Here is a 26,861-nt window from a genome sequence, read left to right on the forward strand (position 1 = left end):
TTTTAATTAATTAGTTTTAATTAATGTTCTTTTCAGCTTGCAACATATTAAATTTATTGTTTACAAGAAGTCATAGTAACCATTTTATGCTAAACAATTTGTTAAGCAATTTTATGCTAGCTTCATAGGAACAGTTTTAATCAACGTGAGTCACCCAGAACTAAGAGTGTATTTCAAATGCAGCTGTTGATGCAAAGAAGTAATAGTACCTTGAATTTGTTGACATGAATTCTGTATGTGTTGCTTCTACTTATTTCAACAGGTAACTGAGCTCGAGTGTGTGAGCAGTCAAGCCAATGCAGTCCACACACATAAAACAGAGTTAAACCAGACAATACAGGAGTTGGAGGCTACGCTGAAGAAAAAAGAAGAGGTATTTGCTAACATTTATTCTTGGGCTTGCTGTTATGTCACTTCTAAAGGCTTTCAGTATTAAGCTTGTGATGGGTGTTGCAAAGTAAAATTGTTTTCAGCTTTTTTGAAATTATTAATATTTTTCCATCTATATAATTAGGTCAGTCCAGTATACGGCTGGGTATTTGAAAAACAAAAAAAACGATGATGTTTTCCTGCTTGCTTTTACCAAGCATCTCTGTTTGTGAAAGTAAGTCATCAGTTTTCTCTGCAGAGCAAAAGATGCAGTCCAAATTCACTAAGAAGGGAAGCTGTCATAAGCATGTTTTCATTTTTCTGCAGAGTAGGGTTTGGAACAAGTAATTGATCAATGACTTTGTCAGGCCAATCTGTTTTTCAGGCTATGTTAATATAGCTGATCCCTGAGATCAGCCCTTTCCTTAAACATATGCCAAGCCCCCAGCCTGGAACTTAATGATATTTATTTTGCCATCTGCCTTGGGACTGGACGAGCAGTGAAAAAATGAAAGGAATTGGAGTATCACCTGTACTGGCACAGGTCCTAGAGGAAAGCAGATTTGTGCCGCAGAATTATCAAGAATCGCCGCTTTATGGGTGGGAAAAGGAGGTGGAAGGAGCCACTTATGAAGGACTCGATCCCTTGAGCCCTCTGTGGCAGAGGCAGTGGGCACTGCCGTGCAGTGTGTCTCACGGGGTCTCACCTCCAGCAGGGCAGTTGTTTGCAAGGAGGATGTGGGAGAGGCACAGTATTTACAGAATATCCTCCCAAAATGGAGCAAAGCCTTTACTGAGCTCACTCATACTTAGCCCAAGGTTGGTAATGTTTCCCGTTTTGGTCCCCATTCACTTTTGAATTATGCTGAGCTGTTGGCTGCAAAGAGATCTTTCCTAAAGGAGTTATGGGAAGTGAATATGCCCTTCCGGAAAAAAGTACTTAATAGTTTTAAGTTGGATACCTTTTAGTTTCATTAACTGTTTCTATTCTTGTCTCCTGAAAGTAAGCTAACAAAAGATTTCTCTTGCATTCATTATTTTATCTCGATTTGTCATTTTTGTACCTTATTACTGTCTTGGTGAAATAAAGATACAATTTCTTTTAGACTCACTTTTTACAGAAATCAATGGTCAAAGCAGGCAATTTTCTGATGCCCAGCCCTGCTGCTATTGACATAATAAAAAGATCACAGATGAAAATTGGATTTTTCTCTTGAAAAAATGGAGAAGAATAGGTTTGAATAGAACTTAAAGTGTGAAATCTTTTCTCTAATTACAAGGACCCTTAATTTTCCAGGAGAATAATGCTTCAGATCTTTTGCGTGGGAGAGGAAAATTTGGACTTCTATAGAAGAAAATCGTTCTCTATATTGTTGTTTATTCACAACGGAATTGCTGTTTGGGACTGTGACTCAGGAGTATTGAGAGCAGGGCTTAAATTTCATGTGCTGTGATGGGCAGTAGCCAACTTCCAGTTTTGGTGTCATTGCAATGGCTTGCTCAGGAGAGGAAGCAGTAGCCAGCTTACCTGCTATGAGGCCAAGCCAGGTAAGGTGTTGCTAGCAAGGTTGTTTCTTCTCCCTTAGGAAATAGAAGGATTGAAACAAGAAATCGACAATGCGAGAGAGCTCCAGGCACAGAGGGATTCTCTGACCCAGAAGTTACAGGTGAGCTATAGTGCATTATCTTCATTTAGAGAGAAGGGAAAAAGCGACGAGTTCACATCAGCAACTTGAGCTATATTGACTAAACAAATATTTAGGTTAGTGGTTTATTTAGATAAATATTTAGGTTAGTGGTGGGTTGGGGCGATTTTTAGGAATTCGTTTCAAAATTTCCACCTGCTTTAAGTTGCTATTTTTACCTGAGGGAATCGACCCAAATTTCATATGGAAGTCCACAGAATATTCTCAGGCTAGCAGACATCCTTCATCAGTCCATGTCCTGTGCAGTTCTGGTCTCGTCACTGCAGTGTCTTCCCTTAGGTCTTGTGTGCCACTGAAACTGCCAGGCTGTGTATCATCAGGTTGGGATAAGTTTATATTCAGTTTTTAAAGGTGCACTGAGAAAGTAAAAGTTAAGGCTTCTTGTGTGGTACAGACTTTAAAAACACACTTTGACATTGTCTTGGAATTATTTAGAATCACGTTTTTGTCGGTTTTTTTGATTGCTTCTTTACTGCATGTAAAGCCAGATACCTCAGCTTGATGGAATCACTGTGCCCTCACTTGACCTTTCCTTGCTGCATCCGAGCTCATACATACATATCTCCCTTGTGACGCCTTTGAAATGAGGCTGACACAAAGCTTAGGTGGGTTAAACTCTAAATTCATACTTGAGAGTTTTGATTGAACTGGAAACTGAGGCATTAAATAGCTCCAAATCTGAAGTGCTGAACAGTGACCCTCGCTGTTCTGTGGCTTGACCTAAATCACAATGAAAGCAAACCCCATCAGACTAGGCACAGCTTAGAAATCGTAAAGCAGGTGTTTTTCTGAAATGCGTTATATAAATTGGAACTTCACTGAATCTCATTTTCACCTATGGAATAAATGAATTTATTCATTTTTCCCATTCTTAAGTAAAATTTTTTCAAAAAAGTATGTCATTACTTTAAACAATCTTTAAAGATTGTTTTGAGTGCACCTGAGCTTGCTTGTTGCACTATTCCAAAAATGGTTGCTGGCTTGAGGCTAAAAATGGGAGTTTTTATCTGAAAAGGTGCTTATCTCGGAGACTCAAAAGGGAGATTATAATGAAACTTGGAAATTGTTGTAGCAGTAGCATGTACAGTAATTTCAGTGTAAGATCATAAGAGAAATAATAGTGAGCCAAGAATTAGCTATCCTTAACAAGCAGAATTACGAGAGACTAGTAAGAGACAGAAGATTAGGAAATGCTAAGTTTTTAGTAAAATTTGACCTTGTAGTCAGTAGCTTCCTTTTGGTGTATTTATATCTTTAGTATCCAAAGGGATATATGTTGTTTATATATGTCCATATGTCATGTAGTGGGTGATGAATTTCGGGAGATAGTTCTATGTGTTCTGAGTTAAAAGTTGCCTTTCTTAAGCTTAAAGCTTATTACTGGCCTGATGCAGCCCATCTAGAAGATCTTGAGTTTTGCTTTGCTGTAATTGTCCTGCTTTGATTATACTGGCCTCTAAGCCTCTTCACCCCGCATCTGTGACGTCAGTGAAGCAGTGTTTTCTTCTGCTGCTCCAGACTAACCATCTCACATCTGTTCACTTAGTTGACTCATCGTCTGTTTTCAGGGTGATTGTCTCCACAGTCCGTTTGTCTCTTTTTTCTTCTGCTTTATTTCTTCCCCTTTTATGCTTACAAGTGCGTTATGTAACTCTAAAGTATTTTAGAATACAGCCTGTATGAAAAATGCTATATGAAGCAATTACTGTTACAAGGTGTATTGTGTTTCTAACACACTCATATCAGGGAATGAATTAGAATTCTATCATTGGCAAATTCCAGGGCAGAGCAATATGTTTATCACTGTTAAGGGTAAGTGTCGGGGCCCTTGTTACTTAATGATTTCATTAGTGATGTAGAAAAGACACACCAGTGAGTCATGATCAGTGTGACTCTCACAATAAGTCAAGATATCTTTATTACTATGGCTGATTCCTAAATATAGCTGTTGTGTGTGGTCTGAATATCGTATTCGGATCCTTGCACCGAATTCCACAAAAGATTATTGCAGTGCAAACAACAAATGGAACTTGTTACTAATTTATTTCTCTTCTAAATGAAAACAGTGTATGAGAAATGATTTGTGTCTTCTGTAAGATGAACCCCAAAAACAGCAGTGTAAAATACACCTTACAAAGGGCCTGAAGGTGTTGGAAGAGTCAGTTTACTGTTAGATGAGATTAACTAAAAATAAAGTGAAATGACACAGCTAGGGGAATAGATTACACTACAAGGACACTTCTTCTAATCAAAAAGGACCTGTTCTGAGGTAGACTGATTTGTAATGAGAAACCGCACCTGAGCTGGAAGTGAACTTCTAAGGCAATAGCATTGCAAAAATCATTAATACTTATCTAGACTAAATAAGTTTAAGGATCAAATGTAAAATTTGGGAAGAAACATTTTCCAGAAGTTAAAAGCAGCATCTCCTGGCTAACTACAGTTAGTTTTACTTCCCATACACCATTAAATATGTTAAGCATAAATTGGGGAAAACAAAGAAGGAGAGAGTGTGGAAATGTTTGGGAAGCTGAATATATGTGGATTAAGAAAGAGATATCAAGAAAGGAATATAAATAAAACATGCAAGCCAGAAGTTTAAGCAAAAGAAGGGAGCCCTTCTGATTTGAAGAGATACAGGGCAAGGACTAGCCATGAAGTGTAAGGCTTTGCTGAAATTGTATGGAAGTTCCTACATCTGACATAAAGGTTTTGATTTTACGTGGGTGTTCCACCTGGGTTTTACCTGGGTGTTTCACAGCAGAAAAATTCCTCAGTTTAAGAGCATCTGAGGGAGGGTGTGAGAAATGATCTTCAGTGCTTAGGTACAGGCCAGTGGGATGCTCTTCAGGCCTAGATGTCACAAAATGAAATGGTATATGTATGCACAGATTTGTTCTAGAGTTGTCTCTTTCATTGCTGGCTTGCCTGCTTATAGAAATTATAGAATCTCTGGGGTGAGAGCAGTGACAAGGACAATTCCTAGAGGACAAACATTTGGTGAACAGAAGAGGAGCAGTGACAGGAGAAGCAGAACGTCATGAGCCGACATGGGAAAACAGCAGTCAGTTTTCTGTGAGCTAAAGTAAGGTCTGTGTCACTCCTGCAGGGCTGAGAGGACCCTGAATTTCCCTTTTGGTCCTGTACTGCAGTCGCTTGGCCTCAGATGGCCTTGAATCCATGCAGTCACTACACCAGGTAGTATTTGTCAGTACTCAGTTCAGAGAGCAGAAGTAGGCTCAGCGAAGGAGAGTCTTCAGAGGGTATGGCTGGGTTATAATCAGTTAGCCTGTTCATTTACAGCGGTGGTGGGGTAACTAATCACTACATAAGCCTATATGTATTTTAATTCGTACTGTTTCTACAGATATTTTCAGTTAGCTTCCTTTAGTGCCTTGGCAACTGTGTCGTTCAGTGTTAAGCAGATTAAACTAATTGTCCTCTTTCTCTAGTTGTGCTGTTCAAGACCAATGCCCAAAACTCTGTGATTTTTAACTTGCTGATTTATAAAGCAGAAGTAAGGGAGATATTCCAGTTCAGCTTAGACATAACCCTTGGCTGCAAAAGCAGCCACAGTTTTTGGGAGTTTGGGCTCTCCAAGGCTCTGCCTATTCCACCTGCACCACTGCCAGGGGTCCCAGAGCTCTCCCCAGCTGCAGAGGCTGGGAGCCAAAACTGAGCAGTGGCCACACCACCCCGTCCTTCCTCTGGCCAGGGATGCAGTGGATGGGTGGACTCTGGCACAAACAAGGCTGCCATGCCACACCTGTTCCTCTTGACTGCCCAAATATATATTCTGTATGGGCCAGGTTGTTTCTTTTGGCTAGCTGAGCTCTTTCCAATGTAAACATGAGTACATTTCTGAGCTCTAAGGGAGACAGAAGAATCATTTAAGAACCAGTGGGAGAGTGGAATGGCAGAAAGAAGGGTCACTCCTGCAGGGAGCAGTTACTGCTGCCAAAGCTCCCCCGCTACAGCTGTGTGAATCTCATAGAACTTCAAAGCAGGCCTGTTAGAGCTTTGTGACATGAAGCCACTGTAAAGGGAAGTGGTGTTGAAATAATGTTAATGTACATAAGCATGAATTCACTATGCCCTTTTCCTGGGAATGGCTGGAAAGGGCACATGATGCATTAAGTAGCACTTTTGGATGTGCTTTTCATAACTGAAATTATGAAATTCAGTGTGAATTTACAAGACCTGCAATGAATGGGACAAATGACTGTACGCTACTCCAGACCTGTGGGGGGTGGGTCCCGGCGGGCTGGCCCAGGCAGTTTCTCCTCCTCCTGCTGGATGAGGGCTGAGCTTGCTGGGAGTCAGATGCCCCTGGCTGTGTGTGACTGGCTGCCACGTCTTCTTGCCACCTGTGGCATGGGAGCTACTTGTCAGAGCAGCCCTGGTGGCTCAGGCCCCCTGCCCAGCTGGAAGGCAGGTGCTGCAGGGCAGCCTGCAGTGAGGCAGAATGAGTCGCATGCACACAATGGTTTAATTTGGTTATGATCAGTGGCATCAGGTTTTTGTTTCCTTCTTAATTTTTCCACAGAAAAAAAGCCTATGATGTGAGGCAGGAGTAAGCTGGTACTCTTCCATCCATGAAGTAGTGTTCTGGGTGGGTTTCTGTATGAGAGCATTCAATGAGGACTCTGTCCTTGAGCAACTCGTGTAATCTAAATCAGGGAATACTTGAACTTCAGTAAACCTTTCAGAAGCTGTTTTGAGCAGGTGGCACATTTCTGAATGACAGAAGCAATAACTTACCTAAATAACTATATTGCATCCATTGTTCACTGACTAAATTTTATCCCTCTCCAAAAGTTCCTGTCCTTCAGATGAAGAATTGAAGAAACGGGGGAAGTGGTAGTGCATACGCAATCATAGTAACATTTTGGGTTCTGATTCTGGCTTAGTGGAAACTTTAGAGGGTCACAAATTGTTTTAAAAACCAGTTGACAAAAATAGCACAGGAATACCTGCAGGAGGTTAGACTGCTTTCTGTTCAGACAACACATTAACATGTTATGTATTTTCTCCGAAGGAAGTAGAAATTCGAAACAAAGACCTGGAAGGCCAGCTGTCTGATCTAGAGCAACGTCTGGAGAAAAGTCAGAATGAGCAAGAAGCTTTTCGCAATAACTTGAAGACACTTTTAGAAATTCTTGATGGAAAAATATTTGAACTAACAGAGTTACGAGATAACTTGGCCAAGCTAATAGAATGCAGCTAAAGAAAATGGGATTTCAGTGCCAATCAGCTTAAAGATGCACTGTCTCTCTTCATAGGACTGTGTTGGGCTCTGCATCAAAGTTGCACAAAATTAGAAAATGCTCCTCGGGAGGGCTTGTTTTAAATTGGAGTCATATTTCAAAGAAAAATTCAAAACTCAGCTTGTAGCTAGTTGAAGTTAAAAACAACAAACAAAAAAACTTGAAATACAAATTACCTCCTTGTACATTATTGGCCACAGATAACTTGAAAGATATTACCAGTAATTGAATACAATCCTTTCCTAATTATCAGTGGTGGAAGAGTTAGCAGTGTCCCAGGTCACATCCCCTTTTTGTGATAGACACAATATAGGTTATCTGCTGTTTTATTTATTTAAGACATTTAATTGCTGTATTTTGTGCAAGAATTTAGTGATGGCAGCCCTGTATTTTGTTGTTCTTAATAATTTCTCAGGATACTTTGCACTGTGGAGAAGCAGTGCCCTTACCAATTTATTCTTGCCAGGAGTGAGAGAGAGTTGCATCTTTAATTGAAACAAAGCTACTATAACTGCTTGTATAAAGTTCTTCCTTTGGGTTTCTTTTTGCTTGGTTGGTTGGTTTTTTTCATTTATATATATATATACACACACCTATATATATATATATACTGGAAGATACCGTATTTCTTCATGGAGCTTACTCTGATGTTCTACAATATTGTCCAGTGTAAGTTTTACTTTTTCATATGAATTCCATGTAACTGCAGTGAGATACTATCTTCCACTTAACTATATTTGGAAGCCAACCAATGATAGAAGGTGAGTCTCCCAGTTAAAAAAAAAAAAAAAAAAAAAAAAGAAAAAAAAAAAGAAAAAACCCTCAGAATTTTAAATGTAAAATTTGATGTGGACAGATAACAAGGAATAGCCAGTCCTTTGTTTTCTGGCCTTGGTACATATATCGAATATATATGTTCAATTAACTCTTAACCTGTTCTGCAGGAGACTTTCTCAGAATGTCATATGAATTTCAGGTTTTGTGAGTAATGGCTTATGGGGAGCACTGTTTTATTACCAATTGCATTAAGGCCGTAGACATATTGAGAGAGATTACTCATACACTGACTTGTCCAGCCAAGAAAGCTGTTTCTAGAAGTTCTGTTGTCATAGCAAATTGAAATGGAGACATGTTTACTCTTTTATGGGTCTTCATATCACATCTTTATTGAAACTACACCAGGCAATATTCTGAACTGTTAACTAAATGTTTAAAAACAGGAGACTGAATTCAATTATCCTCAGTGAGCAGGTTTTAAAGTTGTTTTGATGTAATTTTAACAGACTTTTGGCAAACACATTTCTTTATATAATAAGTTTATTCAAAAAAAAAAAAACCAACACAAAACCTCTTTGAAAGGTAAGCCAAGTGTCTTGTGTCTTGCATCAAAGTATATTCTTGCCATAAATTGCTTGTAATGTTGAAGAGGGCTTTTTAAAACTGTATGAATGAGTGTCAGACTTCAGAGTCAAAAGATGCACGGACCTTTGTTTGCTCCCCGAATTAATTTGAATGTTAAACAAGAAATCTAGCTGCTTATTAAATTTGTACAACACAGTTTTCTCCACTTAGAGAATGCTATTCAAAACGAGAAATGTTTTCATGTGTGTACTGTGTGTATCTACCATATAATACACACAAGTTCTCATTTATATTAGAAATACATGCTTTATTTCTATAATACTGGGGTTTTTTCTGTTTAGCAGTGATTTATCAGGTCTCCCCTGACTAGTCAGGAAAATGGTTTAGGTGAAATGCTAAACCATCATGTATTATACATTATGTAATGTACACAATGTTTAAGTTTTCTCCATATTTTTAGGGTATTTTCGCACTTATTTTATTTATTGAGGGGGCGGGGGGCTTGGTTTGGTGTGCTACTTTGTGGTGAACTACATGTTTTTCATTCGGTGGATTTTAGACGTTGGTGTCTATATCTTCATCAAGTCCAGCTGAGCAGATACGACTACTTTTTAATTTTCTTGGGGATGTTTGGGCCTGATTCTCCTGTCACTTCAGCTGCTCTAAACCAGATGTGTCTTTGATGTGATGTCAGCAACATTCAGCTGGCATAACATCTGTGGAAGTGCAAGAAGAATCTGGCCTGCTAATGCTCAATGGACATAATAAAGATGAAGAAAGAAAGGTGATGATTGAATAAATGTAATATTATTTTTAATGATATTATTATTGACATTTTTTAAGATATTATGTCATTTACATGTGGGAAAATAGTGGACAGAAATATTTCCACTTTAATCTTGTGAGTATGTGTGGTACATGAGTATTTCTATGTATACGTACACACACATATGTATATACAGAACATGGAAAAATTTAAATGTGCACATTTTTAATATTTTCCTATTGAAATTAAATTTAAAATTGGAAATTGATATTTGAGAATTTCTTTTCTCATAGAGTAGATACACTTCATCTCTTTTTTTTTTAAGTAATACAATTACCGAGGGCTGCACCTTTGAATTCCCAAAGAGTTGCCAAACAGAAATATGGGATAAGGTGGACATACGTGCACATATAAATAAAATCCTATTGCTAAGACTATTTTTAATGTTTATGTACGGTAGGTGAGTGTTTAGAAATTGTGACCTAAAGTTCATACTTAGGTGGCTGTACCTACTGTAGCCTCTCCACTTATGTTTTAAGATAAAAGTTTGCCTGCTTGAAACATTACTTTACCAGAGACAGGTATTATATGTTGTATCTTATCTTTGATGAATGTATGGGGATATGTATATCAGAAAACCTTGTTGAGTACTATAGCCTGAAAACATGAACCATGAACTTGCACTGGAGGGGAGAGCAGTCACATTGCATATAACTTGCTATATAACTATAACTACAGTCATGTAAAAAAAAAGCAAAAAAAAAAGCAAAAAGAATTGCCAAAAAACTAACAGAAATGCCCAACCAAAAAAAAAAAAAAGAAAAAAACTTTTTTTTTTTATTTTGAAATACATTTGCTGTTCTCTGGAGAATGTACTTTTACTCTTTATTTTTTTCTTAAATCTTTCTCAAGTATGTGCAAGTGATAGCAGCAGCTACCTTAATTTTTCAGGTGCTACTGGATTTTGCATTAGCGTGTTATGTTGTGAAATCCTGACTTTGACATAAAAGATTTTTGTAAGTATATCCCCGTCTGGATAGTTAGTTTTTGGAGTGTCTTGTTCATAATCCATATGCCTCAATGATCCAGAAGTTGCATTTTTTCTATGTGGACAAAGTAAAACGTGTGAATCAATCTGTCTGTTACAGACTGGGAATTCCTTTTCCTGGCTAATATATGCAGGAAAGAGGAGAACAAAATGAACTGATAATGCAGAAATGCTGTTAAAAGGTCTCGAAGAAAATACATTTTCAGGTAAAATATAAATAAATAAAGGGCTAAATCGGATGTAACACAACCAAGTATTGTTTAATGCTGTCGGTGGCATTCCCAGGATAATTCCTTTAAAGAAGACCCTGCTAGAATGAACAATGTGTCAATTAAAGATGGATATTTTGGGACACGTCTTTTCAGTTTTCAGTTGTGGAAGGTTTCTGATTTCAGCTCATTTTTCTACCGGTTAGGGATTAACTTCAGGTTTTGCCTCCAGTAAGAGGTCAAATCTCAATTCGATCTATCACCTTTTATATTCCGTACTGAAGTGGCCACTGAACAGCGCTCTGTGAACATCACAGTCCAAAGTCAAAATCAAAACCTTTTTCAGAAATACCACACGGAGAGAGGAATGGAAAACTGTCACAAACCTTGATTCTCTGCAGAACTGTGGATGTCAGTAAAAGCACTTAATCTGGTTGGCTGCAGAAGTTTTGGATCTTGAGGACAAAGATAAAGCAGATGAGAGATTAGGTCTGAATGTCAAAAGACAATTTAAAAAAAAGGATCGTCAAGAAACTCCACCCAAAGGCACGTAGTTCAGTCTCGGTAACTGGACATCCCAGTTAAGTGAGCAGTTACACACCGAGTTTTTCAGGAAACGGACCTGACTCTGCAAAGCAATGTTCAACTTGTCTTGTTTACATTTTCTTAGTAATGCTGCATATGTGCACTACCTCTGATTGGTGCTAAGCAGAGAACATATCACGGAATGACAGATATTTTTTTAAATCTCTGTTTTTGCTTAGTAGCATTAGTTCTTTTTTCACTCCACTTCAGTCAGCTAGGGTTATTTTTCCCCCTTATGTTAAATGTTTGGGAACAATGAACAAGAGTTTTGTGTTAGATCCTGGAGTCGGTTCAGCTCATGTCCACCTCCTGGCCGTGCAACATAGCCAGACAGCAGGTACAGCTGTTCATATCACAATACCTCTAGAAACTGTAGAGTGAAGTGGGTTTTCACACCATCTAGGGTCTTGTAGCTTGCCTGCCACAACCTCTCAGGGACCTGTAGCTGCCAGTCCTGCCCCTGCGCTGCTGACAGCTCATCCTAGGACCAAAGAAACACAAGCATGATTTATACCCACTTCCTCCCTCATTGCCTGGTCTTGCATGAGCAAAGCTCAGCTGCAGCTACACATCTGGCAGTTTTGTCATTTTACAGCTACAGGCATGGGAAGGAGGGGAGGAACCATCAACGATGTTTTAGATTTGGGGCAGATGGGGGAAATGCAGAGCTTTCAAAAAGATTCCCTTGTATGGAACCAATAGCTGTGAAACAGATGAGAATGGTTTGTGAAGCAAAAGATGGACCACCTGAACTGTGCAGCAGTGACACAAAGCCCTTTGGAAAGGATCCTGCTTCCCGTAGGTATTCACATCATGCTGATTGTGAGCACACCTTGCTTGCCCCAGATGCAATAGGCTTCTCAAGGTCGGCATTTTAGGTGTGTGTTTCATGAACACAGCCCGAGTCTTGACAGTCTGCAACCCCCATGTCCTTCCAGCCTTCTGGCTTCACAGCTCTAGAGGTTTGGTATCAGTGTCAAGTCATAGGTAGTGGTTGACAACACTCCAGATTTTTTCCTGCCGTAGGTTCCTATCACCAGAGGTGTTTGTGTAACAAAGTTCTGAGCCGGGTTTTGGGGTTTTTTCTTTGTTTTCTTTGAAATTCGAAGTAGTTTCAGACCCTGTCCATCCCTGATCTGAGGATTCTCATCTGCTCTCATCTGAGTCTCATCTTACTGCATGGATCCAGCAGTGTGTCTGCTGCTTTTCCTTCCACTAGATTGAGAATAGCAACCTAGAAGTTTTCTTGGAAGAGAACTTGCATTCTGTGACTCTGGTAATTCTTGAAGGGGAAGAAGTGTTTTTTTGTCAGTAGATCCAGAAGGAGGCAGAGCCCAGGACCTTCGCAAACAATGTGTGCATCCAGATGCTAAGGGGAAAGGAAGAACTACATTAACAAGGTATGTTTAAGTATAATCTGTGTGTGTGGATTTCCCCCTTTTGAGTTAAATATCGTCATGCAGATATTTGCAAGCTGAAGATTTTCAGAGAGGGATCAAGACCTTTGAAGTTCTCTGAGTCTGGACTGTGTTTTGTTACATGATGAGGGAAATTTTTTCTATACAAAGCAAAAGAAAGGGGAAGCAAAATATCTTGTGCATCCCTGCAAGACAGATATCACAGCTCTTACCTGTGGAAACATAACAATTAAATCTACTTTCTCTGCATCTGAATATACTGTTATTTTTGTAATTCCAGTAGTGTTGTTTCTCAGAGCCTGCAGCAGTGGGAACCAGGTATCCGTCAGTGAATTGCACAGCTCTGTCTTTCATGTAGTGAGAGGGGCCAGGATAGCAGCAACGTGTAGCTGAGCAGCCCAAGTAGTGTCTCATGTGAGTGTCCTGCACCAAGGCCCTGCCACTCAGCCTCTGCTGTGCCCCGTTGGCTCCCCGGGAGCTACCCCAGACATGGCTGCCCTCGCTGCCTGTCACAGAAGCGACCCCAGAGGGTTTGTTGGCCTTTGTTCAGAAGCTGCTGGTTCAAACCACTGCCCCATCGTTACCGTCAAACCCTTTTGCTCCACAGAATTCTACATATTTGGAGACTTGCTTGCAGGGGGCAAAAACAGAGGGGAAGTTTTATTCTGCACATCTTAAAGAAGGAGAGTAATGTGCTGGTTTTGATAGAAGCACTTTTTTTCCCCACATCTTTGAAAGAAAAATTATGAAAGCTTTATTTGGGGTGGTTACTGTTATCATTTGAACCTACAAGTCAAAACTTCCTTATCCTGTATTTCTTGTATTTTTCCTTTTTTCTCTCTCCATTTTTTTCTTCTGTGTAACATGGAGCAGGCAAGCATGTGCTTACAAATGCAAGGAAGTCCTAAACTACTTAAGGAATTAGATATATAAACATCCAGTGTCTTGCTCATCAGGCAGGCACATCAGCAAGCCAAACAATTAAAACACATAAAAGGTATCTAGAGATGGGGTGCTGTCTGTTGTGCATGAACATCTAGCCTCAGCAACCAGTCAGTCAGACAAGCTGACAGAAGAGGCAATGAGGGAGCATCGGGAATGTTTTAAACAAGCGTTACTGGGGCATGCCACAAGGAAGTATTCTGAATCAAAGCTGGCCGAAACAGAGTGCAATGCAAGTGTTTTCAGAAGACAAGAGTTTGTACGCTCTTCACTGGTGATGACTGCATTGCAGAAATAGAAAATTCCTCTAAGGCACGTTAACTCTTCAAGCCAAAATGTGTCAGGATTGGCAGGCTGTTTTCAGAAGAAATGGCTGATTTTCCTGCTTAAAACAAAGGGATCATATACCAGGAAGCAAAAATTCCCATCAAGATAGAGCACTTCTGCTATCAGCCAGGATAGGCGACAGATCTTCTGCAAAGGAATTAAAGCAACATTTGGAAACTTCCCTGAGAGAACCAGTACAGAGATGAGAGCAGATCTCTGTGCAGCTGCCGCAGCGTGCCTGAGCCAGGATGGGAAGCTACATGACTCGCAGTCTGGACTGGCAGGACAGGCAGGTAGCAAACAGCATTGTAGGTTCAAATGCTTATAAGGGAACTGTGACCTCCATAAACTTACCTGATTGTCTTACACTGGTTAAAAGCTGGGGCACAGATACTTGGAAGCTAGTTAGCTAGGGACAGTGGTGTGTCAAGGGGTCAGACTTTCAACAGCTGGAAGGTCTTGACAGATATAAGTGAAGAAACTCCAGTTTACAACATTTCAGTATATTAGAAAATCTTTTAGGGTAACCCAATGACATGTTAATGCACTAATGGAAAACATCATAGTGTCCCCTTGGGTAACAGTTAGGCTCCTTCCACTGGGCAAACTCCAAAGGGAGCAGGAGCTAAATTTTGCAGTTGCTTAACCAAGCTGGTGATGACAGTACTTTCTTATTCAGAAGCATTCCTGAAACCTTAAGTATCCACTAAGGACTACAGCAGCTTCGTACATGAAGACCTTGAAAGGCAGAGAGACTTTGGATCTGTTGGGCAGCTGATGGCTGGGAGCAGAAGCCAGGTTTATCACAGATGGCCAGTAGTGCAGTCTTGACAAATGCTGGTTGGGGCACAAGAGTTTCCATTTAAATTGAGATTAAAACGTGAAGACTTGAAGGTTTGGTTTTGTTTAGGTTTTTTTGTTTTCTTTTAATTTGGTTTGTGGGTTTTTTTTCTGTGAAATGGGGCATAGCATTAACTTGGAAGTGTAACTGGTTGTTGTGTTTTAGATGTAATATATGTTAGTTTGTATACAAATCTAAGAAAAGCATGTCCTGGCAGGCAACCTGCCAGAAACTCATGCTCTTCCTGAAAACATAGCCTGAGTAGACACTTCCTTTTTCTCTTGTTCTCTTTTTTTTTTTTTTTTTTAAACAAGGACTGTGACAAATGTCATCTCCTGAACAGAGATTTGCTCTATCAATCAAGCATGGTTAACAGATGCTACCTTTGACTGAGGTCAAGTGCTGCACTCCCCCCGTATTTTCCTAGAATGGATTCAATGAAAGTAAACATGCGCCAAGTGTCACTTGCTAGTGTGTGGCTTTTCTTGATCCCATCTGCTGGCCGATGCATGGCCACACCTTGCAAAGGCCACCAGGCTGACCCACTGGGCACGGTGTAATTTGAAGCTGTGACAAAGCAAGGCGAGGTGGGGGATGATGTGACACATAGAACACTATTGCAGAAGTAATGGAAATAATTTGTTCCTATGTTGGTAGTGGGCAGGACAGTAAGTAATGACCTTATGTTTCAGTTTAGATTGATAGAGAAGCCTTCAACCAGTAGGCACGGCAGTGGATCCCCTGGAGAGGCTGTGACCTTGCGGTTCAGGAAACTATTATGGGAATGACACGAGTAAATGTGCTCCAGCAACAAAAGGATAGGATTGGGGCTTTTTAATTAGTAATTTCTTTTTTTTATGCCAATTCAAGACTTTTTTAACATGTCACTAGAAACCAAAAAGCTGTGTGCAATGGCTTCTCTGTCAAGTTGTTTTTGCACAACTCTGTCCACTCCAACAGTCATCTTACTCACAGCAAGTGAGTGTCGGGGATAAAAAGACCATCACTTTATGATTCTTCATATGAACTTGATTCATAAAACATCTGTCGTGTTGTTTATATTGTGCAGTTAACGTGCATGGCAGTTTAAGCATGCATTGATGATTTTGTATGCCAAGAGCTCAGTTACATTCCTACTGAAATTTAATGGGATTGAAATAAAGTACCGAGGAAGAAAAAGTATAGTTAATATAAACACTTTGTATGAAGTGCATGGTTCTTTGATTTTTTCTTATTCTTATTTCTTTTAAACAGTAATATACAGAAGGAATGTGATGCAAATTATATAATTTGTTTAATATAAAATACTTAAGTAAAAAGTGAATTTTGTCTGAAAGACCATGAATGTGTTTGGCCTTACATATGCCATATGGGCCATAGTGAAATGTCTTGGAGAAGTCAAGACTACTGTCCTACATGGTGAGAAAGAGTGAAAAGAAGGCAAACAGATGATTTCTGTGGCACAAGCACCTCCAACAAACATCCCCCCCACAGCACACAAATGCAGTAGAAACAAAGCATAGAGCAGCAGATAATTATTTTTTTTTGCTTTTTTTCCGAGCATTTTCATTGACTGAAGAGAGTGAACCCCAGCACTCACACAGACAGGTAGCAGCTGATATAAACCTCCCCGTTTTTATCCACCAGCCCCTTCTGTTGAAGCGACATTTCAAGGGAGATGTGCCATCAGAGCTGCTCAGAGTCTGGACAAGCCAGCATGACAGTAGTGAAGATCTGCATAAATATTAGACGAAGTAAGAGACAACAAGAGTCTCAGGGCAAAGCGGGAAAGGGCAGGAAGGCATCTCTTTGGGAACAAGTGAGGTCTGCAGTTCTGCAGGATGGAGAGCTGAACAGAATCTTGCAGCACTTGCTGTGAGCCGGGCAGATCGCGTAGCAATGCTACTACAGCTTCCCTGTAAAACCTCTAGAATTGTTTTCTGCTGTAGTGCAGTTGTCAGCAAAGTGATGCTCGTAATGGTGAAATGGCTGACATGGTACATCTACTATTTACAGAGGGTATTTTATTGTTAGTTACATCCCTCCCTCCTAAAAGGTCAAAACACAGTAGCAGAAGTATAGCACTAGACCTACATAGGTGATCTGTGACATGAGCATAAAGCTCAGGCTTTGGCAGTGGCAGTGACACGCTGGTGGTTTGGTGACTGAGAGAGACTGCACTTGTCCAGGATTTGTGCAAGCTCCCTTCTACAGCAGGAAAGATAAAGCTTGTAAAATGGGATTCTCCCTACAATGGGAAGCAGCAGTAGGAGAAGAATAAGAGTTCATAGGTTGTGGAAGAAGAGATCTGATAACCTCACTTTCTGTTTTTATAACTCTTCCTTCTCTCCATCCCCTCTGCCGAGTATGAAGTGGTGTCACGGAAACAAACCCCACACATATCCATCGGTTTCTGCAGGAAACAGGTGGTGTGTTTTTTCTACAAGTTTGCGAAGGACTGTGGCCCAGTGCATATTTATTTACAATGCACCTTTCCTTCACATCTGACATGTAATGAACACGAAAAAGAAAGTAATTATGGTCTTTTATGTGTTGTACAAAATTAAGGCCTTATTCCGAATAGCATACCACTGCCTTCCAAGTGTGCCTACATACATATGCATTAATGCACAACTCTGATGCATGCATTAAATATACTTCCAACCTTTAAGAATACCTTGAGTCATAAAAAAGCAGCTACTGATCTACTGAAGCCAGTGCCAACACAGACACCAACTGATGGTGGCAAATACTCTTAAACACAAGTTTGTCCTCCAGAGCAGAATGTGTGAAGGCACCCACACCAGGGCAAAACGAGGGAATTAGGGACAGACCTCAGCTACAAATACAATCCCCTTCTTTCACAAGGAAAAATCAGTGGTGATCAAAGACCTTACTTGTTTCAAAACACATTTTCTACTTGTTCAACATGTTCTGCCACAACCCAAAATTAACAGCATATGCCATTCAATGCCAGAAAACCAGGCCTCAGTTCTTGTTTAGGACATTTTGCAGTGTAGACTTGTGCTGCAAATGCAGTGCAAGTTATGAGAATTATATTACAAGAAATGTCATACCTTTTTCTTGTTTTCTCAGGATTGTAACAGCACTAAAATGTTTATGTCCCAGAACTATGCTTGATTTTTAATTTACTTTTTTCCTGTTAAGGGACTATCTGAGCATAGGACCTGCTTGCACTGACTTGCCAGCACTGTAGTTCTTGTATCAGAAATAGTGAGTGACAGGAAAGAGAAACACAATACAAACATATCTCTTTTGCTAGACTTATGTCTAGATAAATAACACAGAATGACTATAGGAAAAAAACCCAAACAACTAGCAACTCTAGTCTGGGGCATGATTGGTCTGGTTTGAGATATCTCCTTCTCTGGGGACAAAAAAACCAAGTTAAACTCTTCAAAACACTCATAAATGCACTTTTAAAGTATCCAGGTTCTTCATATACAAACTGGTTTGCTTTTGAAATATTACATTGTGACTGCAGGTGGAGAATTGCTCTCTCTGCATAATGGCATTGCCACTAGCTAGCTTTGTAGATTTAGGAGAGTGCAACAATGGAACTAAGATCTTAATATTTCTGGGTTTAAATTATTGCCCTTGGTTTTGTCTTTTGCTTAAGAGATGGAAGCCCATGTGACTCGTATTTAAGCATAACTATCCTGCATTATTTAAGGCAGTATGTCAAAAAATGAAACGTGAGATTTTGGAAATGCCTTGGGCTCCTTTCCAGTTTCAGTTATATTAGCACTAAAACCACACTACAGTGGGATTGTTCCAGACTGACTGGACAAGAAGGTTATGTCACCCTTCCTGGTTTTCTCTTTCATAAATCAACAGAGCTTTATTTCACAGTGAATTGGGCCCCTCAGCTCAAAAGAGACAGGGAACTGCTTGAGAGAGTCCAGTGCAGTGCCACAGAGATGATGAAGGGAGTGGAACATCGCCCTTATGGGGAAAGGCTGAAGAAGCTGGGTCTCTTCAGCTTGGAGGAGGCTGAGGGGTGATCTCATTAATGTTTATAAATATGTCAAGGGGGAGTGTCAGGAGGGCGGTGCCAGGCTCTTTTCAGTGATGTCCAATGACAGGACAAGGGGCAATGGGTTCAAGCTGGAACACAGGAGGTCCCACAAAAACATCAGGAAAAACATTTTCCCTGTGAGGTGACAGAGCACAGGCTGCCCAGGGAGGTTGTGGAGTCTCCTTCTCTGGAGACATTCAAAACCCGCCTGGACGTGTTCCTGTGTGACCTACTGTAGGTGATCCTGCGCTCACGGGGAGGCTGGACTAGATGATCTTTTGAGGTCCCTTCCAACCCCTAACATTCTGTGATTCTGTGAATGACAAAAATAAAACCACTAAAAATTATACTTAAATAAAAGAAAGCATTTAAAAATTATTTCTTTCGTAAGAACACAGGGGAAGAAACATTATATAACTGTTTATCTGCCTTGGTTTACAAAGCTGTCACCTAAATGTAATTATTCCCTGCTGCAGCATAGCTTAGGCACAACCATCTGCCATTAAGCAACAACAGGCAGCTTGAGGAGTTAAAAGACTAACAATGGAAACCTAAATGAACAAGATAAGAGTTCCTTTTCAGTGGGAACCAAACTGCACTAAAAATTATTTTTTTGATGTTGGTATATAATGCAAGTTAAAACCAGACAGTGGTCAAATAAATATCCTTTAATAAAGAAAAAAAGGAATCATTTTAAAGCACCAAAACTGTGAGTATGATGTTACATTGCATGTACAAGAACATAAGTGCAGTACTTTGTGTACAGGTTTAAATTTCTGAGTCATGATAATAAAAAACATAAAATACACAGCAATAAACTTGCATTGCAGAAAAGCTGCACTAAAAAAGAGCAAAAAGCAGACAGTTAAAACTTTTTTTAGGTTTTAGGTATTGCTAGGAATGTTTACTTTTTACCTTTTTTTTTCTAAGCATAGTCCTTGCTTAATACTTTATAACATTGAGCATTTTTAGGCATAGTAAATTTGCAGAGTCGTTTACAATAAAATACGCATTTAATATGTCCTTTTGAATATAATGGAGTTAAAGAACTTTCTTAAAGCCAAGCACAACGTGCTAGTAGTGTTTGAGCCTACCAATAATATTGCACAAAGCTAGTGAATGGTAAATAGGTTTTGATTATTTCTTACCTATTCAACAGGCTTAACAAAGAAGTTACTTTCATTAAACTTCACTGGCTTCTTCATGCAAGACAACCTGTAGCCATCTGTATTTCTTAAGCTTTCATCTTATGATGATGTCTTTGTATATATCCAAGATTAAATTTAAAACATGGAGCAACCACAGTAACACACTGGGAGATGTTGAGTATCCCTATTTCCCAATTCAGAAGTACGTTTCTAATCTGAAAATCAAGCCAGTCTATGGCAAAATAATTACCAAAGAGTAAGTCTATGGAATAAAAGCTCTGCAGTTTGGACTATGCTCAGCAAAACAGCCATCATCCTTTTTCATTTGTTCCAAATGGACATGCTACTGGTTAAGAGCCTCAGAGATCAGCTTTAAGTAATACTCTACATTAATATTAGAAACTTAGCAGAGTAAAATCCATTTCTTGGTCATTTTCCATGTTAAGAGGTACATCAGAGCATTCACATATGAGAGTGGAAAGATGACCTCTTCCGTCAAATTCTAAAGCTCTGGGCCACAGAACATAGAAGACCTGAATTACAATAAAAATACATATATGTCATGTGGCAGATTCACCATGGAGTTGGGAGTTTTGGATTAATAGTCAAACTGAACGGAAGTGCAAAGAACTGTATATACAACAGCCCCTCCCAAAAAACACTGGCATGCCCACCCAACCCTTGACCCTCCTAAAAATTCTAATTTTAAGTATTTATGTATTAGGCAGCAATTAAATATAAATTCATTTTGTAGGAAAAAAATTTAATTACAGTATATTTATAGGTTAAAAATAGCCACTGCTGTACTTTTTACAGCATTAATAGCAGTATGTCAATGTGCCTATTACACCAAAGAGCAATTTGCAGACAAGTTCAGGATGACCTATGGTCTGTCAGCTCTAGTAGCACTGAAATCATGCAACACATTCTCCCAGTAAGGTGCTTCTGTTTACTCCTTTTCTTTGCAAGAAGCTTCACTTAACATTAATTCGGTAGTGCTGAACATAACAACATACTGTCCCTGCTTATGGAATCATTACCAGGAATACGTCCAAGTAATGTAACTATGTAGGCATTAAAATGAAAAGAAAATACGATTACACACGTGAGCATATTTGATTTACAAATTACACTCTTGAAATTCAGTGCAACAAACGGAATAAGGGTAACATTAACCAATAAAAGCTTCTGCTTCCTCTTCTCAGTAAGTCGCATCTTCAGTTATGCACCTGTCATTAATATTAAACATTACAGAATATAGTGCTTACAGTCAAAATGATTCTTACAAATAATGAAGTATGTTGAGTTCTATCCCCAATGTAGTCACAAAAAAATACAATATATAATCATACTAATTTATTTTACAGGTGTCTGCCATAGTATGCAGACTGTCAGATTTTAAAAAACAAGCAAAACACCTTAAAAGTGGTGTTTAAGAATTAAAAAGTCTTCATCTACCCTAGACAGACAGCTAACATATGAAAACGGAGTGAAGAAAGTAAGACGATTGGTCATTTGTAAAGGATCTGGAACCTCTGCGAAAGACAGCATGAAATTCCTGTTGATGCAAATTCCACTTCTGATCACAACACCGCTGTTTACTTTCCGTTCTGGTTATTATAGTAGAAATGATGTATTTTGTTTCTTCCTCCCACTCATAAAAGGTTTTTCAGTCCTCACATAAGCATTTACAACAAACATTACACATTCCAACTCTTTACCTCACTGGATCAGTTACACTATACTAAAACAGTTTTAACTTGAACAAAGTAAGAAGTTTCTAAAAATGGAAAAAGCTTGAAAGCTGACAAACAAGATAAATGACTAGCAACAGAACAACACAGCCACAACAGTGAAGTCCAGCCACAACTGAAAAATACCAGTAATAGGTCGAAAGGTCTTTTTGTGGAGGCTCCCTTGCACATGTTCGTGTGTTTTTTCTATAGCGATCCTTGCCAAGATGCCTCAAGGACCATCACAATTATTACAGGTTTTCTCAGCTATGGAGGAACTGATTTCAGTGCAGGGCTGTCACAATTTCCGTAAGGTTCTTGTGAATATATTTAAAACTTTCCCCATTTACTCCTGGAGCTATCCCACTGCAAAATTTCACATTATGGAGGATAGGAAGTTTTACGCATTAGCCTGTACATATGCACAATTTTTATATCCAAGTGAAGAATTATGTGAAATTGTGACATCTAGTGACCCATGGAGGATGAAAATCCAGGAATTCTTTTTTTTAGAAGTATGTGGAAAAAAAAAAGTCTACTTTCCACACTGAAGACGGCAGTTTTAAATGGATATAAACTGCTATGCTCAGCACAACTACTTTTTGTGCGCGCATAAAATACCTGTTTGTATGAGAACTCCATTTCTATAAACTAAGCTATTACAGGAATCTAAGGTTTCAGCTAAATAGAAAACAGATTAAGGACATTATTTTTTCTCAATCATGCACACATTTTTCAAGGCAAAGATGATGGATCATGTGGCAAACAAATCTGAAAACTGTAGTACAGTAGAGCACAGCATGGAGCTATTTAGATAAATCACAACACAGTGATAAACTGTAGACACAAATGTTGTGCAAGGGGACTATTGCACCTATACTTTAAAATTACACTATTTTTCCTTGGTGTGGAATTTTGCTAGTGTCTCATATGCATACTCTAAGAAATAAAACTGCAGGCTGGAAAATAAGAAAAAATTGCCATAAAAGATGATAAATCTCCTCTGTTAATTTAGCACTAAGTTTCAGATAAACTCTATAATCTGAATCACCATTCTACATCATAGATCTGTTTTGTGCTACAGACAAAAATATATTTGATTACCTCAGTTTTAATGTGTGGTGTGACTGAAGGTACAGACAAATGTAGAACGAAAATGCATCACAGCTTATAGTATAGGCAATGTCTAACGATTATGATGAACTTTGAAACTGCTGTTTTGGATGCATGCACACAGTATTAGACAGCTTGCAACCACACCACGTAACTCAGGATTGAGAGATGCAGTTTAAGGAAAAAAAAAATCGTAGTTTAACGTCCTTGGAAAGCCAGTATCAAGCATTTCATAGAGCCAGTTTCAAGTGGTTTTGGGACAGAAAAACACAGATCTGACAACTAAACCCAGCAAAATCAATACAACTCGACAGTAAAACTGCTGATAGGTGTTTTGAAAATGAATGTTCACTAACTTTATAAATAAGGCAACAAGGTTAAGAAATGCCTGTTGATAGCAAGGGTAATGTGACATCCTCTCGAGATGTTTGATGGAGCTTTCATTTCAGTAGAGCCCAGCAAAACTGAAGCGTCCAAGAGATGAGGTTCCTATTGCTAAGGTAAGTTCTCCTGTTCCTCTTTATATAAGTAAATGGCAAGACATGAAAACTCCTATTATAAATGTTAACACAGTACATGTTCCATTACATGACAGCAGCAATGTGTAACCACACTTAAAAAACCCCCAAATCCGCATAGTAGTTTGTATGTCACAAGAGGAACAGTGAACGGACCATGCTACACAGAGGACAGGGACTGTGTCTTTCTCAAACACAGTGCTAGCAAAAATAAAATGCTAGTATAATTCAGTTTTCTTAGAACTGTAATGGGCTGACTTAACATGACATGGAGTTTTTAGATAGTCCAAGGCTACTTGTATCTGTGTACTGGCATACTCCTTAGTACTGTGGTCTCGTAAGAGTAGCTGCCTGCAGCCATTAGTCATGAAGTTTAGGATTACTTCTGAGTATTGACCACAGAGGAAGTTGTAACTCTCCTTTAAAAAATAATAGTCAGGACCAAAAAGGAACCTTATTTTTGAAGCCAGTAGGCTTTTGGCTATGAAATACAAACAGTTTTGCAGCCACAGAAGGGAAAAATGAAAACCAGAAAGAGAACTGTGATTTTCACAACTGATTTTTCGGTATGTTTAAGTGCTTTGATCTTTTTTAAAGAAGGCTGCTTAAAGTAATCAAAAAAACATTTTAAACCAAAAGAGAAAAATAATTTTAAGTATGAAATTATAAAATATTGCTTCTTATAACAAATGATAAAGTTAGAACTTGGTTCAGCATAGCTAAATATTATTTTTAAAAAGCATGAAAATATCTACTTTAGAAGGGAGTCAGACTACAAATGACCTCCTAGAAAGGTGCTGCAGTATGTCTTGCTAAATGTACCATGTTGGAAACAAGCACATTATTGAAAATGAATTCAATCCTTATTTCTCACTGTGCTGTGGCCACTGGTTACTTTTCAGACTGACACACACTTCTTCAAACCAAGAAGAAAAAAAGCCTTAGTTGCATGTTACTGAATTTCAGCTACTGTAGTGCAACTAGGAATTCTGCTCTTTCCAGAATATCACACTGCTACACAGCAAGCTTCTCTTCAAGGCGCATTTTAGTTGGATTTTCAAGCAGATGACATATTCAGTGCAGTGAAGGGGACATTTTACACCTGGTTTGATGTGTCAGCTGAATCCCAAAGTTACTCTAACAGCAAGTATCCTCCCAACTCAAAATGCTTCCCTCACTTAACTGGCCACACACTACTAACGCAAACACAAAAGTGCTTAAGAACTGGTGATTCTTGATTATGTAAAATGCATATCTAAACAGCTTAGCTTTCTGCCCAACCTAGAATTTTTCAAACAAGTTAAAGAAAAAAGTGACCCAAAAATTAACATTTTGGGCTATTTTTTCCACATACTGAATCATTTGTCAAAGAAAGACTATTTCTTTGCCAAAGAAAGCCTCCCGTGGAATTGATGGTCATAACTGCTGGCTCTGAATTTTCAGAAATGAAGAGGAAATGTGATCTTCAACTGGGGTTTCTTTTCTTATGTCAGTGGTTGTGAATCACCTGTTTGGGAAAAAAAAGAAAAAGAATATCTGAAAAGCCAGACAGCTGTACAAATACTCTCAGATCAATGTATTAAGCAATTCCAACATGTGATACTGAGCAGCATCTTCAAAGGGCTTGATTCTCTTTACTCCCAGAGTAACGACACACTAACTTTGGAGCCAGGATATGAGCAGGTCTTTCTTCTGCCTTCTGGTACTATTGGCAGTGAACACAGATTACAGAGTAATCTGCCAGTATACTGGCTTAAAGACTATGGAGAGCAAAAGCTTGCTGCTTGTCCATTACTTTGTCGATTACTTACTCCCAGGAACTCATGCTTCGCATTATTTACAGTACTCCTAATGCACTGCAGTGATTTATGTGTACCGTTATGTGCAAACACACACAGATAGGCCTGGGATACTTTTGATAACCAGTAATCTTACGTTTTTTCATGCAGAAGTTACTGCTTGTTCAGTTATACTTCCAGTGCACAGAATGCCTCAACATTTTTGCACGTTGTTTAGAATGTCCATAAGGAAGGAACTGCTCTTCTTAAAACAGTTAGTCCTAACTTCACGTAGTTAGCTCATAAAGCAGGTAATACAAGAGATAACTAGATCTCAGGCAGGAATTAGTTACTATTAGGTTGTCTTCAAACTTCAGTAATTAATGAAACCACTTCAGTGGGCATTGTTAATATTCCTTGCACATGTATTAGCACACAATTTCAGACTTGATAAACATAAATCATTACATCAGAATTAGCCTTCATTCCTAAGGCAAATAACTGCATTACACTTTGGCTATAAGGTTGTGCATGTATTAAGCATAGTTCATAACCTATGTGCCAACATACTTCTGTGTAACTGTCTTCAACCTAAAATCTCTATGCAACTGGTTTTTGTATAAGCAGAGCTTGCAGTCAGAAGGCCAATTTTAAAAGCATGGTATTAGATGGATAAACTTAGAGTAAAAAATACTGTTCTGCAATTTCTACAGTACTTTTATTACATTGTACTCTTGTGCAATAAATTCTGGGTATCTAGTCGGTATGTTCAAGCAAGCACACTCATCTATGTGAAAAGTATTCCTATAGCCAAATTTCATGCAGGCTTTGTCTCAATCTGTGTTCTCCCAGATTATTCCACAGCAGGGATCTGTTTTTCCTTTCTGAGTTGTTAGCTATTTTGTACAAACATTTTACAATCAAATCTGCGCTGTCTGTTAAATACTCTTATCTCAAGAAAACAGAATTGTTTTCATAATGCAGTATGATATTAGTAAAAAAAAAATGCAAATCCCACATGTGTGAAGAACTCCAAGGAGCACACACAGAGAACTCTGACACTGCATCCTGTCTAAATTTGATTAGTAATCTAGGAAATGAAAAGACAATAACTGCACTGAGAAAGCCAAGGCAATTCCACGGCATGTCTTGAGTTCTGAAGGGCTGTGTAGTGGGAGTTTTCAGTGAGCAAGTATGGAAAAAAAATCACATCCACGCAAAATTGTTTTCACTTTGAGTTTCAGCAAGAGTTAAGTACACTTCCATTCATGGATTTTCAACTCCAAAACTAGGAGTACATTTGGTATGGAATAGAAGGAACATGCCATAATTAAACAGCATTAAATCATTAGTGCGGCCAATGGCTAGTTCATAAGGAAATAACGGCAAAATTTAATTTTCCTTTTTAAAAGTTTTAAATATTATTATTTGAAAATAGCATACCAATGGAACCATTTAAGACACAGTATTTCATAATCACAACAGCATTCAGCAGATGATGTGCTACATCACCGTTCAACAGCTGTAGCACTTTTTCAATAGTCACTCTCCAGATATGGTAGTAACTAACCAGGATAGCAGTGCCTGGCTGTAACCATCTAGAAAGGTTGTATTTTTCCTACTGCTAGCTGTGTTGCAAAGATTATAAATAATTATCTTCCATACAGATTGTTGTACTTCTCTTTTCTTCAA

The 26,861-nt window shown here is 38.8% G+C and overlaps 1 protein-coding gene across 1 annotated transcript; it reads left to right on the forward strand.

The window, feature by feature from the left end:
• Positions 1-262: 262 nt before the first annotated feature.
• On the forward strand, positions 263-7,894 carry LOC104281277 (homer protein homolog 1-like; the record flags this gene model as incomplete). The annotated part of the gene is made up of 3 exons (XM_009879223.1): positions 263-373; positions 1,956-2,036; positions 7,114-7,894. Coding segments are annotated over 3 exons (381 nt in total), but the record flags the coding sequence as incomplete, so codon positions are not given.
• Between the last annotated feature and the right edge of the window lie 18,967 nt (positions 7,895-26,861).

The sequence above is a fragment of the Apaloderma vittatum genome, unplaced genomic scaffold (genome assembly GCF_000703405.1).
Source record: "Apaloderma vittatum isolate BGI_N311 unplaced genomic scaffold, ASM70340v1 scaffold2352, whole genome shotgun sequence".
NCBI classification, from domain to species: Eukaryota; Metazoa; Chordata; class Aves; order Trogoniformes; family Trogonidae; genus Apaloderma; species Apaloderma vittatum.